Source organism: Ciconia boyciana, chromosome 1 (genome assembly GCF_034638445.1).
Source record: "Ciconia boyciana chromosome 1, ASM3463844v1, whole genome shotgun sequence".
Lineage (NCBI taxonomy): Eukaryota > Metazoa > Chordata > Aves > Ciconiiformes > Ciconiidae > Ciconia > Ciconia boyciana.
The window spans coordinates 73,469,066-73,486,835 of record NC_132934.1 but is presented as its reverse complement, the minus strand read 5'-3'; the positions used below and the strand labels follow the sequence as shown (position 1 = coordinate 73,486,835).

Below are 17,770 nucleotides of genomic sequence, written 5' to 3'. Positions count from 1 at the left end.
AATCTTACCAAGAGTTAATAAAAAGAGCTATGCCATCTCAGGAACTCGAAGACCACAGTAAGTGCTACCACCCCAGGAGCACAGCCCTGGGATTTCAAATCTGAGATAATAACTCCACTTCCTGGCCAGCGAGCCATGTGCAGGATATCAATCCCACCTACAACTGCGCAATGCAGGACAGTTCCCACTGCTACCAAATGAGGGAAAGGGGACAAAGACCAGTGCATGGGAGCTGCCTCTCCAGGTCCGTCAGCAACGGTTCATGGTGAAGATTTTTTCCTTGGCAAACATTAGAAGAGACAAATGATTTTCTCACCCAGATAGGGATTCTTTCCTATTTTCTTCGTCTTGTTGTTGCTTTGTTCTTCTGAGATGGTTACAATTTCAGTGGCAGTACTAACAGCAGGCCTAAAAACTACACACATTCAAGGCACATTAGTAGACAAATAAAGAATAAGATCTTGCTAATAAGCCAGCCCTAAAAGCTAATTCATTGCTTCCTATTTCAAATCAGTATGTGCTCACATCAGGAGCGAGCTTGGCATATCATACTTGCTGGGAAAAATAATACACACATGGAAAAAGTACAAGACACTTGCTGGTACACGGATCAGTTCAAGATCTAAAACACAATGTCTCGACAAACTACATGCCTAGGTCATTACAGTAACAGCTTAAAGGAAAACAGAAATTGTTTCAATTACACATTCAACAGGAACAGGGAAGAAACAGTGTTCAAATTTTAGAAATAATTTCCAGGACAAAAAGAAATAATTTCCAGGACCCACATGCAAAGAACATATGCAGGTATTTTATTTATAAAAGGTTTTTGTACATACTATGTATTATAGCAAAAATGAAGATGAGTTTTCTAAGCAGAAAAGCTTATGGCAGCTGCACAGACAAGAGCACGTGCTTTAGCACGCACTGAGCGTCACAGGCACCTCTCCCAAGGCCTATATCAAAACTGCTACGAAGACCTTTTCATCTGACTGCTGGCAAGTCTTTCCCGACAGGCGCTGAGCTCGCTCTCCCGTCATTGGACATGCATTTCAATATTCACCACCCCCTGGGCTGAACTGAATTAAGACTGAAGGAGGTTTTCTTTCCAGCAGTAGGATAGAGGGACTTCTGCTGCCAACACCAAATGTGAAATAAGAGTGCAGGGTGTGCCAAGCAGGACACTGCTCTTGGGAGCCTTGACAGCAATGGCAGGGGATCCCGTGAGACTCTCAGAGCTACAGGCTGGGTAAAATGAATATACACAGAGGACAGAACAAACCCACAATGCTCAATTAGTTGCTAACTTTCTGTTTCCAAAAAGCTGAGTCAAAAAGGGACTTCACCAGAACCGCCTACCATAAAGCCCATTATGAACAGCTGGACCTCTGCTATGAAGTTCAGACCCTGCTCTTTAAAAGTCTGGGTATATTTTAGATCCAAGTACCAAAAAACTGAATTATGATTTCACATGTCTGATGCAATTTCTTTCCAGCCATCACACACTGCAGCTGAAAAATAGTTCCCCTTCTTTGTAAACTGCTTTGATTACGAGCACCATACAACATCTAGGGACATTTGGTGGCAGTGAAAGATCTCACAGCAAGGCTACTGTTAAGTCTTTGCTGAGAAACAAGGCAAGACATCTGGTTTACATTGTCTTCGAAATAATTAACTGATTTGTGCGTTACCAAAGTGAAAATTAATTTTATTCTACTGTGAGAAAGTTTGGGAAAAGTGGAAGTCTTCAGTAATCTTTAAAAATAAAAAAAAGAAAAAAAAAAAGTCAAGATTAGGCCAGACAAAGAGCCAGTTCCCACAAAAGGCATGATGGAGCCGTGCCAAATGCTTCTAAGAACAGAGCATTTTTTGGTTGTTTATTTGGAGCCAAATTTCTTATGCCTTCATTCTCTCTTTTATGGGTATTAATAAGATTTCCACATAAATCTGTCTCTACTTAGTCATCTTCACCACTGTCAGACTTCAGAGTCCTTCACGAAGAAGGATTGCCAACACAAATGTTTATGATGTCACACGAGCCACACTATTGCTCCAGCCATCGCTCAGAACAAACAGCCCCAAAAGGTGAAAGGCCACTACAGTCTATGGAAAGCAAAGGATTAAAAATACATATATATTTTATTGGAATTAAGAGACTCTGAACAGAGGGGGAGAGGGGAAGTAAGAGTGGTAATCGACTAAATGCATTTCTTGATTTGGTGTTAAATGAAAAACCAGCAAGAATCTTTCTCCAATTAATACACATTCTTAAGACAGACTTCACACACTAACTGGAAATTTTACCTATGCTTATCTGAAACTGCCTTTCTTCGATTCTTCTTCTATTTATTTTACAAGCCCTTCACGTTCATATCACATATTGTGACCAGAGCATATCTGTCATCAATGTATGGAAATTTCCTCCAAGGCACCAATGAATTTTTGCATTCAAATTTTTGCATTTAGAGCCAGGTAACTCTATCATCCCTTAAAATCTGAGATAGCATCTTCATAGATTCAAACTCACAGATGGATCTCTCTGGCTCAGCAAACAAACGTCCACCCCCCAAAACAAACAAACAAATCACCAGATGCTCTTGAATCTGGTTGAAGGGAAAGAAGTGAGATGAGCTAAGGAAAAAAAATATATATCACCAGACAAAACTGTAGTGTTTCTTGGGTGTCAGTCACAGACAGTCTGAAACAAATCTAAGCCACCTTTCTTACACATGGAAGCAGTATCAAGTGTCCAAAGTGCACCCTTAACTTCTTTGGCCTGTCCTTCATGAGAGAGGAAAGGGGCTTCAGATCTGCTGGGCTAGAAGATAGGGAATGACGTGGGAATAATCAGCTCGTTGATGTAAACATTCCTAGATCAAAAAGGAACATCTGACCATTCAGAAGAGTGGCACTAAGGAAGCTGTTAACTCAAAGCATGTGGGCATCAATATCGTGACGTTTCTCTTAAGTTTGTTTTTTATTAAATAAACACTTGGAAAAAAAACCCCTACATACATCTAAGAAGTTAGATATATAAAATTTCATTAAAAACATCTGAGATTGCAAATTCAAGCATTCAAAAGATAGCGTACGACATAATTATGCTTACAAATACTGATTCACTGTTTTAGATAGCGATCCATTAAGATCACAGGAAAGATAGAAAGCAACTTTCTGGGCTATCAAGTTTCTGCCTAAAGTTCTCATCTCTTTAACCTGCTATTATGAATGATTAAGACAATCTGATCGTTACTTTTATCTCAGTTGTAAAAACCTTAACCAAATAAAAGACCCAGAAGGCCCTTGGCCAAGTTCTCATGAGTACATTGAATGACTGTAAAGGAAGCCGTTTTGTCACTGCGCCCACTAGCTGAGAATTTTTTGGGCTGGGTTTTTTTAAGTACATATCAGTAAATTTTGCAATACACTGTCTTCAGTTTAAAAACCAACATTTTCCTCAGCATCACGTTTCCACTTTCATTTGAGAAGAGACAATATATAAAGCAAATCAGAACATGAAATAAGCACATATATTTGAAGCCACAAATTCCCTTCCATTAAGGAGTTGTACTAATTCATGGCCAAGAATTTTATCATTTTTGATCACAGATCAGTTGCAGTTTCCAAAAGAATAACAAAATCTAAAGACTGAAACACGACAGCATGTCCAAGCATGAACACAGAGTTTAAAATTCTGGGTTTCCAAAACGTCTGCTCGAGTGGCAGATCACAGCCCAAGTCAGGAAATCTTAAGGTTAGCCTTAAGGATCTTCTCTCTTGCCTATGTATAATACAAAAGGAAAAGAAAATTCTAGATCCAAGGATGATGGCAGATAAAATATTGGAATTAAATACACTGAATCTATGCCGCAGTCACTGCTATCCGCAAGTATCCACCATCCATCAAGCCTGAATAAGAACGTCACATGTTTTAGGACTAGATTTATACACCACACACAGCAGAAGAGAAAGCTGAAATAAAGATCAGATAGATTTAAGAGGAAGGACATAGACAATCTGTCTTTACTACTTCACTTAAAAATGTTCAAGAACTCTCCAAGAAACATTTGGGTTTGCCATCTCCCTCTGTCTCACCACATCACATGTATCCAGAAAGCTAGGTTTAGATGTCCTAAATTTCAGTTAAGCCCCGGTGCCTAGTATTTCCTATTAGCTGGCTCTGACTCCAAAGGTGCCTTGCCAAGAGGAAACAACAGGCTTGGATCCTCAAGCGGAATATAAACTGGAATATGTGCTTTAGCACTGGCACCCCAGCCCATCTAATTGTTGCACTATTATCCCATGCTCTTGCATTATACTGCTCAACAAACACGGCAAGCTTAGTAAGAATTAGCATTTTGTATTCTGCAACCCAGAAGTCAGTTTTCTATATCAATATGGCACAGACAATATTTCTCTTCGCCACTGAACAGATTTCTCAGTACAGTCTCTGTAATGAGGCTTGTACAGAGCCAGTGCTGCCTAAAATAATCAAATTGTACACATCTATTGGTATACCTGCCTGCTTCTGGGCAGTACTAAATGTGTTTGCTTCTCCACAACTCAGAGGAAAGATGAATGCTCTGCAACTCTGGGCAGAAGTCTTTCACTGGAAAAGGTAGGGCTCCCCTTCCACCCTTACCCCCCTTTTAACTTCTGAATCTCTGGCAGAGTCTTCCTCGCAGCTCCATTCCTCACAAACACACAGGAAGTACAGCATTAAATCCTTTAACAGAAAATGTTTATTCATTTGCAGTTTTGTGTAATCAGTAGACAATTAGGACTGCATTTAAGGATGGCACTTGCATATGAATTAAGCTGGTCTCAAAAAAAAAACCCAACTCAGTAATGGCATATGAATTATGTTGCAACATTTAACCTCGTACAGAATTCAAAATCAACAGAAATGCAGCGAATTTCAGGGAACTGTCGTGATAAATAAATTTTCAGAACTGTCTTAATAAATAACACGTACTAACTAGGCCGCAGCTTCCCTGAGAATAGGTGCAATAACATATCCATTACATATAACATTACATAAAGCTGCAATAACATAGCAGCAATAACATATCCATTACACATAACAGCGTTTTAACAGGTAAAGCTCATCATCCTTATCCGTAAAACTTCAAGTGGCCTATTTATTTCAACTAGTCTTATCACATTTCTAACCAGACAGAGCTCCACGCTGAGCAAACCCCCATTTATGCCCACGAGAACGACACCGGCTCAGGCTGCACAGGGACCTTATCAGCCCCTCCTGCCCAGCCAGCCCCGAGCTCCACGTCACAGCTAAAGCTAGCGGCAAGTCAGTCTAGGCACCAGAGATACCATGTAAAGCCCCTATATGGCTTTGCACCTCTAGAACAGAGTTGTAGCACCAAGTTCCAGTTTGAATATTGGAACGCATGCGTTTGTAAGACACAAGTATTTATTTGTTCATCAAAATCACTACTCAAGTATTTACAAATAAAAGAAGAAAATTTTTGCAAAACTTGGCACACATTTGCAAGTCAAGAAAGAAGAAGAAAGATTGAAACTATAACAAATCAAAAGTCAATCAATGGTTACAGAGGCTGGACTATTAAGAAACACACCTGCCTGTGGAGACATCAGAAAATATTATTAAATAACCACAAAGAACAGTGTCATATGTAATTCAGGCTGCAGACTGTGCTGTCAGGGTCAAACGAAGAATTCCATCCCTCTAGGCTACACAATACTAATTTGAGTGTGTATATACATACACACACACAGATACATACATATAAAGATATTTGTATATGTGTGTGTGCACACACATCTTTAAAAACATGCTACAAGGTCTCAGGTCACATTTCGAGCAGCACAACCAACATTACCTTTGAATTACTTTCTTTAAAATAAGAAACAGAATGGTTAGCCGTTAAAAAAAAAAAGCTCTCTGCAGATTTGTGTACAGGAACACACCCTCCTCCTGTGCTAATGACTGAACGGAAAGGATCTGCAGCACTGAGCACTCTCAATTCTCATTGAGGCCAGTGGAGGCAGGGAGATTATCAGTAATCACTACAAAAAGAATGTAAGAAAAATAGCATTTTTAACAAACCTTGACTTGTACAATATAAATTTTAAAATATCACTGAACTACCTCCAGGAGAAGTTAAAGGTATTCATAGTCTCACAAGAGTAAGATGCAGAGCTACGTCTCGGCACAAGTATTCCTGTAACAATCCCACTGACAGGCTCAAACTAAAACTGCAGCCACATGTAAAGTGTCTTATCAGTTATCTTGCAATTATAACTGCACCCAAACACACTTAAGTTCCTTATCAACACAAAATACAGAGATCAGACTTTGTCAAGAATAACCTGTGGTTAGCAACACCAGTACAACTGAAGAGGAATGCACCTGAGTACTCTACCAGCATCCAACACTTTTTTACCACTCACCAAGCGAGTATCAGGGGAAAGATTTCAATATTACCAATACAGAAATAGCCCTGTCTGCACTGGGGGTTGTGGGTATGTGGTGGAAATGAAGCAGCATAGTCTAGTCCACAAGGAAACCCAAGTTAGATCCATTAGCTGGTGAGCCCTAACAGGCTACAATAAGAAAAAGAAGGAAAGGGAGAATCTCATAATAAAAGCACTTGAAACTGCATTAACAGAGGCAAGGGTAGACAGCACATAAGATAAGGTTGTGCAGCCCTTTTTAATCTACACTTTTGCACAGAGGTCTGCACCTTTCTACAGCTGTCATTTCAATTGAGATTTAATACATGAACATAGACTAGGTTTCACAAGTTTTACTCTGCAGGCAACAAAAAGTTTGGGCAAGCATATCTAGATTATTGCTCATAGAAGTGGAGAAAAAATTGCTTGGACGTAGGTTCTCAACCCATGCATCACCCTTTCGAGTGCCTTCATCCACTGCTGGTCAGACAGCAAGCATAAATGCTCCGGAGGGTGCCTTTGCAGACTGCCACCTGAGTGGCTTCATCGCCACCACAGGGCGGACAGCCCACCGCTCTGGCCTCTTCAGCGGCTTCACATTCTCATTTTAAGGTAAATTTGGGGTGTACATTTTTGCTAAGGATCAATATTTTTATGTGACATAGGTAACAAAACATACTAATGTTCTGCCTATCATCCATGACATTAAACACAAACATACATTGGTTTATTTAAAAATGTATAGCAAAAGTAAGCACATGAGACTAGCAGAAGTATCTGTATTCCACAGTGAGGAATGACTTAGGTTATTGCTGGTGCCGTGGCTGCAACTCCAGCACACAGAGATGCTAGCAAGGTATCATCAACCTGCTGGGAGTGCAATAATTCAAAAAACAGTTAACCTTCGGCATTCAAACACTCAATTCTTTCCCCTTTCTGGAATTCATTTCACAAACATGCTCATGGACAAATTTACTCAAACATCAGTCAGAGGGATGCTGCTCAGAGCACGTAATATTCAGTTTTGAGGATTAGTAATAATTGTTCCCCTACATTATTATCATTTACACAAAGAAAACCAGTCTGAAAGCTTATTCAAAGAAACAAGAAGCCTCTTTAAAACAAAAAATAAATCCAACAACCATCAGTGACTTGATCCTCAAAACTGCTGCAAGTGATACAGCTTTCCAGCAGACGTTATAATATTCATATTCCACACAGCTTTTAATGAAGCGGAGATATTTCTAAGAGGAATGATTGCTTTTTAAACCATCACCAGGGTCTGTCTCAGGAGTTCAGCAACCATCAGAAAAGCATCCTGAGTCTATCTGAAGAGCATCACTCCTACAGAGTTAGGCAGTCAAAAATCCCACTAAAAAAAATTTAATGAAGCAGAATATAGTTTTACTTTATTTTAAAATTCAAACCAAAGCATAAATTCTTACTACAAAACAAAGCCAACTCAAGCAACCTACAAAATACAAAATGCAAATAAGTCACTTTAAGCCCGCATATTTCACTGGTGGGTTAGGGGCATTAGACAAGCAGGCCTCAGCTATGCTCCAAGCTATTCCCGATATGTGGAGGTTTCGTATTTTTCCAGCCTCATGCCGGGGGAAAGGGAGAGCCTTTACCTCTATTGATGCTCATAAATACCTTCTCCCTAATTGTTTTCAGTAGTTAATTGTAGTAAAAATATGAACACAGTCATGCAGCGATAAGTCCTGGTCAGTGGATGCTTCAGATAAAACAGTAAGGTCACTAAAGCATACCACAACAGAGTAACCAACTGGGAAATTTCTTCCTAACTACTATCAGATTAAAAAAAAAATAAAACCAGTTTTTCTAATCCTCAACCTGCTTGGCATAAGAAACCTCTAAACTTTAATAAATAATAAATATAAATGTCTAAGGATTTTAGAAAGAGCTTCACTCATACCTTGTGATGCATATGTTCCATGACCAGTGTGTATGTCTACCTCACACATCCAGACTTCTTCCTAGCAGTTTAAAACTAAAGGGTTGGCTTTTCAGGGGGTTTTGTTTTGGCTTTGGTTTGGGGGGGGGGGGGGGGTAAGTTTTTGTCTTTTTTCCAAATTCCCTTCTATTCTTCTATTTTTAGGAAAATACCTATTCAGTACTCCTCAGTCAGATCTATTTTCACATATCTTTCCCGTTCCTTCTTAGATGATGATCAGAGGTTTGGGCTACCTGTAGACCCCAACCATTCATTTTGGCTGACAAAAACTCAACACAGCACTCCATACCAGGACCTCGCTAATCTAATTTTACTATAATATTTCACACACACACAGACTTTTTCGGTGACTAGCACTGCCAGCTGACACAAAGTCTTTTTCCTCACAGGTTCCAAAATTAAAAATGTCATTTCACCAACCAAACTCTTATAACCAATATCTTTCCTGCGCTGTATATTTTGACTTTTGTTCAGCAACCCTTAAGGCGGCATTAGGAAACCATCCAGCTGCCTCCTATGTTCAACAGCAATGAAGGACCATTTGTTTCATCAGCAAATCCTGCTTATTGCAGTCTTCACGTGGTGTTTGCCATTTTATTTATAACTAGTTATACGTGTGAAGAGAGTCACGAGGTGCCACAATACATAAAGCAATGGTGATTTTGCCTGTTTTTCTGGATTCTTGACAGATCTGGAGGCAGCTTCTTCGTTGTATCCAGATCTCCAATTACGCTCGTAATTGGCTTTTTGAAGGACAAAACCTACTACGGCTCTTCTTCCCATTACACCTTGGTTAGCACACCCAAAGAGCTCAGATTAGAGAAGCACAGCCTTCTTTTATGGCAGCTTTGTTGACCTGCCCCTACCTCATCATGCTTACCCAGGTGTTCAGGTAAAGGCAAAACCTTGCAGCTGACGGTTCTCGGCCATGCATCCAGCCTCACACTGACGGCCTGAAGCGAAGGGGTACGAGAAGCGAGAAACGCAACTGTAACCGCAGCGGACAGATAGGAAAACGTTAAAAAAAATATATATATATAACAAAGGCTCAGTTAAGTACCACGGACAGATTTTGTTTATTATGCTGTTAACTGATTTGGCAGGCCGCGGAGGCGGCGAGCGCCGGCGCAGCGCAGGGGCTCTCGTGCCCTCTAGGGGTCCGGCCCCGCCAGCGCCGCCCGGCCCCGGCCAGGCTGCGCGGCCCCGCTGCACCACAGCGGTGGCCATGGTGATGGTAATCAGCAGCAGCAGCAGCAGCTCGTAACAACTGCATAGAGCCACGCTGAGGGAGAAGAAAAGAAGCTCAAAAAAGAAAAAAAAAAAAGAAGCTCAAAAAAAAAAAGAAAGGTAAAGCTTGGTAGAGGGGTGTAGCAGTTCTTCCTCTCACAATGTCATTTCGTCGCCCAAGCCAGCTCAGAAAGGAAAACACTGATATTCTTTCCCCACAAGTTAAAACTTGGACAGGCATCACATTTATTTTTAATTTTTTGTTGTTGTTGTTATTTCTCAAATCATTAGCCGGCTGCAGCGAACTCCCGATGCTACCGCTGTACTTGCAGCAGGGCTTAGAGCGAGCCAAGTTGGAGGGAAAAGAAAAAAAAAGAAAAAAAAAAACACCAAACCAACACCAAACCCAGACAAACCCAACCAAAAAACCTGAAAAACTACATAGTCCAAAGGAGAGGCGTTTGTTTCTGAGTGACACTCTGACTAACACAGAAGTGACTTTGAGGAAAGGGTTTGATAATTCATCGAGAAGCTTTTTCAAAACAAGCAGAAAAGAAAAAATGCACACAAAGAAAAATCCAACTTCCACTTTGTTGGCTGAATCTTTACATTTCTTTCCTCATCTGTCAAGCAGTATCCTATAAGCTGTACATCTCCCATTAGATTATCCAAGTAAATCCCAGTGACAGGCTCAAAACTTCAATTGCAGCAGCGTTCTTTTTATTCTCAAACCATGTAGGATGCAGTCAGCCCACCCCCATTTGGAGCCCTGCAGTTCACAGCCACCAGAATCCAGCAACCTTTCCACTTCCAGGGCGGGATTTTCTTTTTTTTATATCTTACTTTTTAAAGAAAAAAGCCCAAGGAATATTCCTTCAATTTGCAAAATACAGCTATGTCTCAGTCTCTTGCAAAAAGAGCTGAAACACAACAAAGTAACAGCAGATCAGGACAAATTCATACAAATGTCGCAGTTAACATCCAAAACATCATGTGTCACTGTTTTCCCCCTCCAACCCCCAATAAGCTTCTCAAAACACATTTCATACACAGGGTCACTGTTCTGGCTGTTTATTTAATTAACATGACAACCCAGCGTACACAGGATTTCTTTCAGTTCCCCAGCTTTGCATTTTCACACTTCAGGCAGAAAGAGCAGAAAGTCACTACTGTATTTTACTTTTTTTGCCAATACGGCGTAATATATATTTCTTGATTTAACCAATTGGCAAAAATAGACTCTAAACCAATCATGAGAGTTTCAGCAGCAGTTTTTACATTTTTGTGAGGTTGAAGGAGGAAAAAAAAAAAAGAAAAAAAAACTAAGTAGAGCGGGTTTGCATAAATGAAGCCACACAAAAGAAAATAAAGTATTACGTCTGGAATCCCTGGGTGATTTTTCCTGGAGCCTTACTTAAGTATTTTACACGGCTGTGTTTCAGCAAGTCACCAGATGACATAACTCCTCAGTATTCCTCGGTTTCTAGTGACCTAAATGGTAACGCCAGCAAATCTTATCAGAGTAATTACAGCTCAATAATGCTTATTAGCAGAGGGAAGTATATAGTATATAACACTGCATGCCCAATAGGAGACTATAACTTTGACGTACATTAAGTTCAATATCTAGATTTAATCTGCCTTCTCCTCTCCAAAATTTTAAATCTCTGTATGTTGCACTCTGATCTCTCCTATTTTCAGGCCAGAGGGCAGGATATGTAATACTAAAAATCAGTTATAAGATATGGGTACCTCTGTCCTTTTTTTAGGACAGAATGATAGAAAGCCAGGAAAGGGGGGGAAGCAACGTATTCCTGGTACTTACAAAGCTCTTGCTGTCAAACAATGAGAAGAACATATAAAGCCTTAATTTTCCCTTGAAAAAAACCCAACAAATACATTCATTTTTCTCCTCTGTTTCTCAGATGTTATCGCCAAAGAGATATCTTTGACTATGTGAACTGTTACAGTATTGTCTTCTCAATTCCGCAGACAGGCAGCGATAACGACAGTCCTGGCTCACAACTTTCCCAGGCTACAGACTGGGAACAGACAGAGTCACCATCCAGAACCCCACGAGAAATGGCCAAATTGAGCAAAAACCTCTCTGCTGCTGCTCAAGAAAGACAGGAGTCTGGCACCAAAGTTACTTATCTGAAAAAAATAACTTTTTAAAAGGAGAAACAGGTAGGGAAAGATGTGGCAGCACAAAACAGCTACTAAGTCTCAAACCAATTAAAAATAAGTGACAGACACTCAGGTGTCCCTCAGTGAGACAAACAGCTTTCTACTTCTCCAACTGCCCAGAAGCAGGAAAAAAGCAAAGAGAAAGAAGGAAGGAAAATGGGTAGAAACCCTCTCTGCCCCAGGAGCCAGAGGACACCGATGGGAGTTTGCACATGGAGCTGCTAGCCTCACAGCTGGAGACATCAGAGCTGCAGGAGAAACTCCTGCGTCCTGGTGCTACCCACCACTAACGCTGAGGGCCAGGGCTTTCCAGCAGGGCAGGACTCAGGACCTCACTAGTGCCTTCTCATATGGGGTTGTGTCACCTACTGGTTTGGGAAGCAGAAAGCACTTCAAAGCCTGATGTATGCTGTACCTGTGACAGTCTTCTGACTGGGGGGGGGGATCTAAAAAGGCTAAGCAAATTGAACTACTTGCAGCAGCTGCTCTAGCTCATTTAGCACACACTTGTAATAAATCCAAGTTAGCTGAAAGCTTCCCATTCCACCCAAACAAAACAAACAACAAGCAAGGCTTAAAAGCAAAATCGGGAGTCTTCAGCACGGTTTAAAATTGTCCAGCTACTATATCCTGTGGAGTATTTTACCCACCAAGGCAAAATCAACCCTTTGTATTGTTGTATGTCAAGATTAACACACACAGATCAGAGGCACAAGCTCCAGAACACAGGGGCCATATAATATTCTAATGGGAAACACCAAGACATAGGACACATTTCTGCCCCCTCCTCCCCACCCAAAACCTCCTCTCCACACTTTTAGGAAAAACTAAAACATTTGCAAAAATGTGAAAAAGAAACTCCAAAGCCATCATCCTGGAGGTACTTGTGCATTTACCGCAAAAAAAAAAAAAAAAACACCATTTGTTCATTCATTCACTCTCTTATCCATCCATTCACAATTTCTCTCTGCAGCCTCTTTCAAATCTGGGTGAGCAAGCCCTCAAGGAGCTGAGCATCCTCAGCCGGCATTGATGAAATCACAGGCAGACAACACTCAGCTGGGAGCAGGATCAGGCTATTACGAAGCACACATTTCTCAATGAGATCTACATGCATGCCAAACTGGAAGCTTTTAATCCAAAGAATTTGCCGAAGTTGAGAAAGAAAGAGAACATATACAAAAATCAATCACAAAAAATAGAATTAAACGGAAAACTAGTAAAGAGCATGTTTAGCTACAAAAGAAGGCTATATCCTGGTGTGGTTTGATTTTGGATGGTGGCTTTTTTTTAATGAAAGTTTTTCTTTTTAAATTCTTTTTGGAACTGATAAGCAACTAAGATGAGATGTTTCTACAGAAGAAATAATTCATGCCATATGCATTTCTAGCTACTCCTACTAGCAGCTTAAACAGAAGTATACTTTTAATTCTAAATATGTTCCATTATGTTACTCTGCAATTCCTGGTACTGACCTTTATATCACAAGGCCATATAGATTCATTTCTGTATTCTAGTAGGGAAAAATTCAGATTATAATTGAGATGTGTGTGACTAAAAAAAACATAAATTCAAAAATTCTGACTTTTGTAGAATCTCATATTAATACAAACAGTCAGGGAGGGAATCACACTCTGGAAAAATAAAAGCTCAATTACATGCTCAGGAATAAGAAAGATTACATGAGAGTCAATGGGAAGCATCTCTAAAACTTCACCTAATGTTATTTATCAAATGAAAGCATGTATTTCAAAGCAATAAAGTAGATAAATTTCCTGATGAAAATTCCTGGCAGCTCTCAGACATATTAACAAGCTATCTTTTGGACCAGAAACATTCAGGGCATGTTTTTTTAAAAACAGGGGGTGAGGGAAGGCCTGGTTTTGTTTATAAAGCCCTCATCTCTATTTTTAACATGTTATATTTAAAAACTGTCCAAAAGAGAAACATTTACCTATGGTTTCTTTAAGTCTATGGGGAGCTGATTTTTGCTATAAACACAAACTTTGTTTGCTGCAAGAGTCCCACTTCTCCCAGCAATTCTTCAAGGTCCTTACAGAGCTTTGTTTCAGCTTTTCCATTTTTCTATCTTGCTAACATTTATTTAAGAGGACAGCTTTTAGGGAGGGAAGTTCACATACACACAGCCACATTGTGCCAAAAAAAAAAAAAAAGGAAAGACAAAAAGTCTCCCCAAACTCGAAAGTAGTCATCCATTTCTAATCACGCAGTGACGCAAGCAATACCAGATCTCGCTATTGATTAACAGTGAGTGAGAACAAAAGAAAGAGAAATTTGCCAAAATCCTGCAGCGGGTAAACTGAACAGTCGCCAGCTAACTCCGGTCCAGCTCCGCAGCTTGGAAGCGGGAATTGCTCGGGGCAAAGCTGACCACTGTCCCCAGGTAACACACCATTGGGGGGGAAGAAATCTACCTTGTTATCCATCACCAGTTTAACATTCTGGTATACATAGATGGTTTGAATTCCCTCCATAAGAAAAGAGAAGGACGTGATCACAAACTAGTGAGCCCTATCTCCGAATGATTACCTTTAGAGATGTTAACTGAGAAGCTGCTTTTATTTGAAGTGTGAGAGTGAGTGGAAATATGTTTAAAACCTTACAAATGATTATTGTAAGAAACCACCAGAAATGCCTAGCGTCATCAAGTAAGTATAGACAGGTTTAATTTCTTGCCTTAGATATTGTACTTACAAATTATTCTTACACTCTTCTCTCTCTCTCTCAGTTCCTATTAAAGTCAGAACCGAGTCAGCTTTCTACTTCTTCACACTGTATTTGCCTGGACGCTGTAGTAAATATTTATTTTATCGAAACAAAAATGTTAAATAAATAAGTACATTTGTTGTAAAATAAGCCTCAAGTATATAAGGTTGTCAGGCCCTCTTCTAGAAAACGTCATAACCAACCACAAAGGGATGTAATCAAACCATTTCCAGAAAACAAACTAGCCACCCACACCAGTTAGATGCCATCACTTGGAAAATACTTAGCTGTTTATCCAGCAAGCACCCTGAAAGAAAACCTTTGGTGTACAGCAATACACTTCAGCTGACCACAGTGCACAGAATCATTTTCAATACTAATGGAAAAAGAAAGCTTAACACCATTTGCCACTTATTTTCCCCCAGGTTTCCCTTCCCACCACTCAGCGAGGGTTGCGCTGACTTTCAATACTCTCAGTTGCACTCGACCCATCAAACACTTCTTTTGTGGGGCAACCTTAAATCTCAAAAAAATTGAGAAAACACTTCAAGCACAGAACTAAGCCGACCTGGTGTCCGTGGCAGGACTCTATACAGCTGTGCAGTAAAGATAATGGTGTTTGCTTGTTTCTTTTTCCATTTTTTTGAGGTGTGCGTTTAAAAGAACGCATCGCTGGTAACAGAGTAAGTTCTCGCTCATCCCTTCAAATCACAGAATGATTAAAGGAAACAAAGTTGAGATAAATCGCGTGTGCCTCGTACCAGTTCCCGCAACCACAGCAGAGCGGGAGCTATTGATTACACGCACAGGAACAGCCTTGGGGAGGCAAAGTGCAAAGATGAGCACCACGCTGTGCGGGCCAGCCTCAGCGGACACGCTACCGCCCTGATAAGGGACTTCTCCCACCGAGGACAAGCTGCTTGGCTCACACACACACACGCACACCTTTAAAGCTAAAAGCAAGTTTAATAGGGCTAAGCTACCTTTCCAGGAAACTACAGGTTTGAAAAAGCAAGGCTCGTTAGTGATGCTGGGAAACCTCAGGGCTGCGCTGAGGGCAGGTTCCCACCAGCGCCGAGAGCCAAGCGGGTACCATCCGCCTCAACTTTCTGCCAGGCTTAAGAAAAGCAAGCGCCGGTGATGGCTGTAAGAGAAAAGAAAACCCCGAGCTCCCTCCCCATCGCCCGCAGCCGGGGCGAGTCAGGCTGGGTCCGGAGAGCCCCCCTTCCCCCCGGCCCCAGCCCCGTCCCGGGGCGGCCGCCCGGGGCTCGCCGCGCCGCGGGGCACCGGGGAGAGCCCGCACCGTGCTCGGCCCCTCCACCGGGGAGCGGCCGGGGGGCGCAGCTCCTCGCCCCGCCGCCGCCGGCAGGACCCCCACCCGCTACCGGCAAAGTTTGGGGCCCGGCCCCCCCGGCCCCTGCCCTACCTGCTCCCGGGGGATGCAGGGCAGCGAGGTCCGCCGGTGGGTCTTGCTGCTGCCGCCGCCACCCGACATCTCGGAGGAGATCATGGAGCTGGACCGCCGCCGCCGCCTGAGCACCGGGGCTTCGTCCGCGGCCGGGGGGCCGGCGGGAGGCTCCGCCAGCGGGGCGGCCCGCCGCGGGGGCCAGAGCCGGTCGGCGTAGCCGGCCAGGAGGATGCCCAGCAGCCCCAGCAGGTAGGCGAGGTAGGGCCGCCAGGACGCCGGGACCCTCTCCAAGGCGACGAGGGACGTGGTCCTGGCCGCGCTAGTCACGGCGAGCATGAGGACGCCCTGCCTCAGCTTCAGCACCAGCCATGTCACGGCGGCCAGGCAGCTCAGCACCACCCCCGTGGCGGCGAGGGAGAGCAAGTGATCCTCCCCTGCCGCCAGCGCCGTCTGCGCCACCGCTTCCCCCCCGCAGCAGGCGGCCAGCAGCAGCGCCGCCGTCCGCGGCCGCACGCCGCCGCGCAGCAGGTAGCGGCCCGCGCCGAAGAAGGCGCCGGCCAGGCCCAGGGGCACGGCGCCGGGGGGCAGCCAGCCCCAGCCCCGCGGCCCCGCGCCGCCCTCCGCCGCCAGCTCCCGGCCGCGCTCCCCCCGCACCAGCCTCACCACCAGGGCCAGCAGCACGGAGAGGGAGCCGGCGCACAGCGCCGAGGAAAGTTTCCGGCGGCGCCAGGTCTCCCGCGGCGGCGGCAGCGCGGCCCGGGAGGCCGGCCCCCCCTCCGCCGCCGCCGCCCCGCCGCCGCCCCGCGGGGTGCCGCGCTGCCGCCCCGCCGGCGGGCAGCGCCCGCCGCAGCCCGGGCTCCGCGCCTCGCCGCCGGCCATGGCCTCGACGGGCCTCCCTGCGCACCCCCGGCAGCGCGGGCCCCCGCCCCGGGGCTTATTCCCAGCCGGGCAGGGGCCGGGAGCGACCCCCCGGCGGCGGTCAGCGGCGGGCGGCCGGGGGGCAGCGGCGGGGGCGGCGGGCCGGGGGCGCTCCCCGCCGCAGCGCCGGCATTTCCTGCGGAGCGCGGAGCTCGCCCCCCGCTCGCCTCCTCCCCGAGAGCCCAGCGCCGCGCATGAAGGGCTGGGGAGCGCCTCGCCCCCTCCGCGACCACCTCGGGCTTGCAGGGGGGTAGGAAATTGAAAATTTTTTTTAAAGTTCAAGAGAGGGAGAGACGCGGAGAAATCCTGAACAGTGTCAGACGGGGGGGCAGGGGGGGAGAGGCAGATGTACCACCTCAGAAGTGCTGCTTAATTTCTAGGCCATCGTTTCCCTCAGAGGCGCTCCCGGCGGAGGCGGGGAGGGGGGCGGCGCTGCCCGCCGGAGGGTCAGCGCCCGGCCCGCGGTCGTCCCGGCCCTCGGGGTCTCCGGCCGTGCCCCGTGGTCGCGGGGAAGGAGCCTCCCGGTCGTCGCGGACCGCGGGGAAGGAGAAAGGACCAAAAAACAGGAAAAAAAGCCCAGAAGAAAATCGCAAATAAAAGGCCAGCGGAGCCGGGGGCAGAAGTTGCGAAGTCCTGCCGGGAGGGCGAGAGAGAGATCCGCGGGAGGGACTTGGAGGGAGGCTGCCTGGGAAGAGGGGGAGAGAAAAAGAGGAAGAGAGAGAAGGAAAGCGTTTCCCTCCTGAACGCTGCTGGGATAGTCCTTGAGTTTTGCAGGGAAAAAGCAAGTGATGTGAGCTTCCCCAGCCGGGAGAGGAGGCTGCCGGAAGCCCGGAACCCAAACCCGAACAGAACACCACGCCAACAAGGAGCAGCGCAGGCGGCGTTGGAGG

General features: G+C 44.5%; 1 protein-coding gene across 1 annotated transcript in view; it reads right to left on the bottom strand.

Annotated features, from left to right (window-relative positions):
* The window catches only part of PDE3A (phosphodiesterase 3A), a 267,927-nt gene extending 250,740 nt beyond the window's left edge, over nucleotides 1-17,187 (bottom strand). Inside the window, exon 1 of the mRNA XM_072874501.1 lies at nucleotides 15,981-17,187. Within this exon, the coding sequence (XP_072730602.1) occupies nucleotides 15,981-16,841 (861 nt within the window). The 5' untranslated portion in view covers nucleotides 16,842-17,187. The remainder of the gene's footprint in view (nucleotides 1-15,980) is intronic.
* Nucleotides 17,188-17,770: the final 583 nt, after the last annotated feature.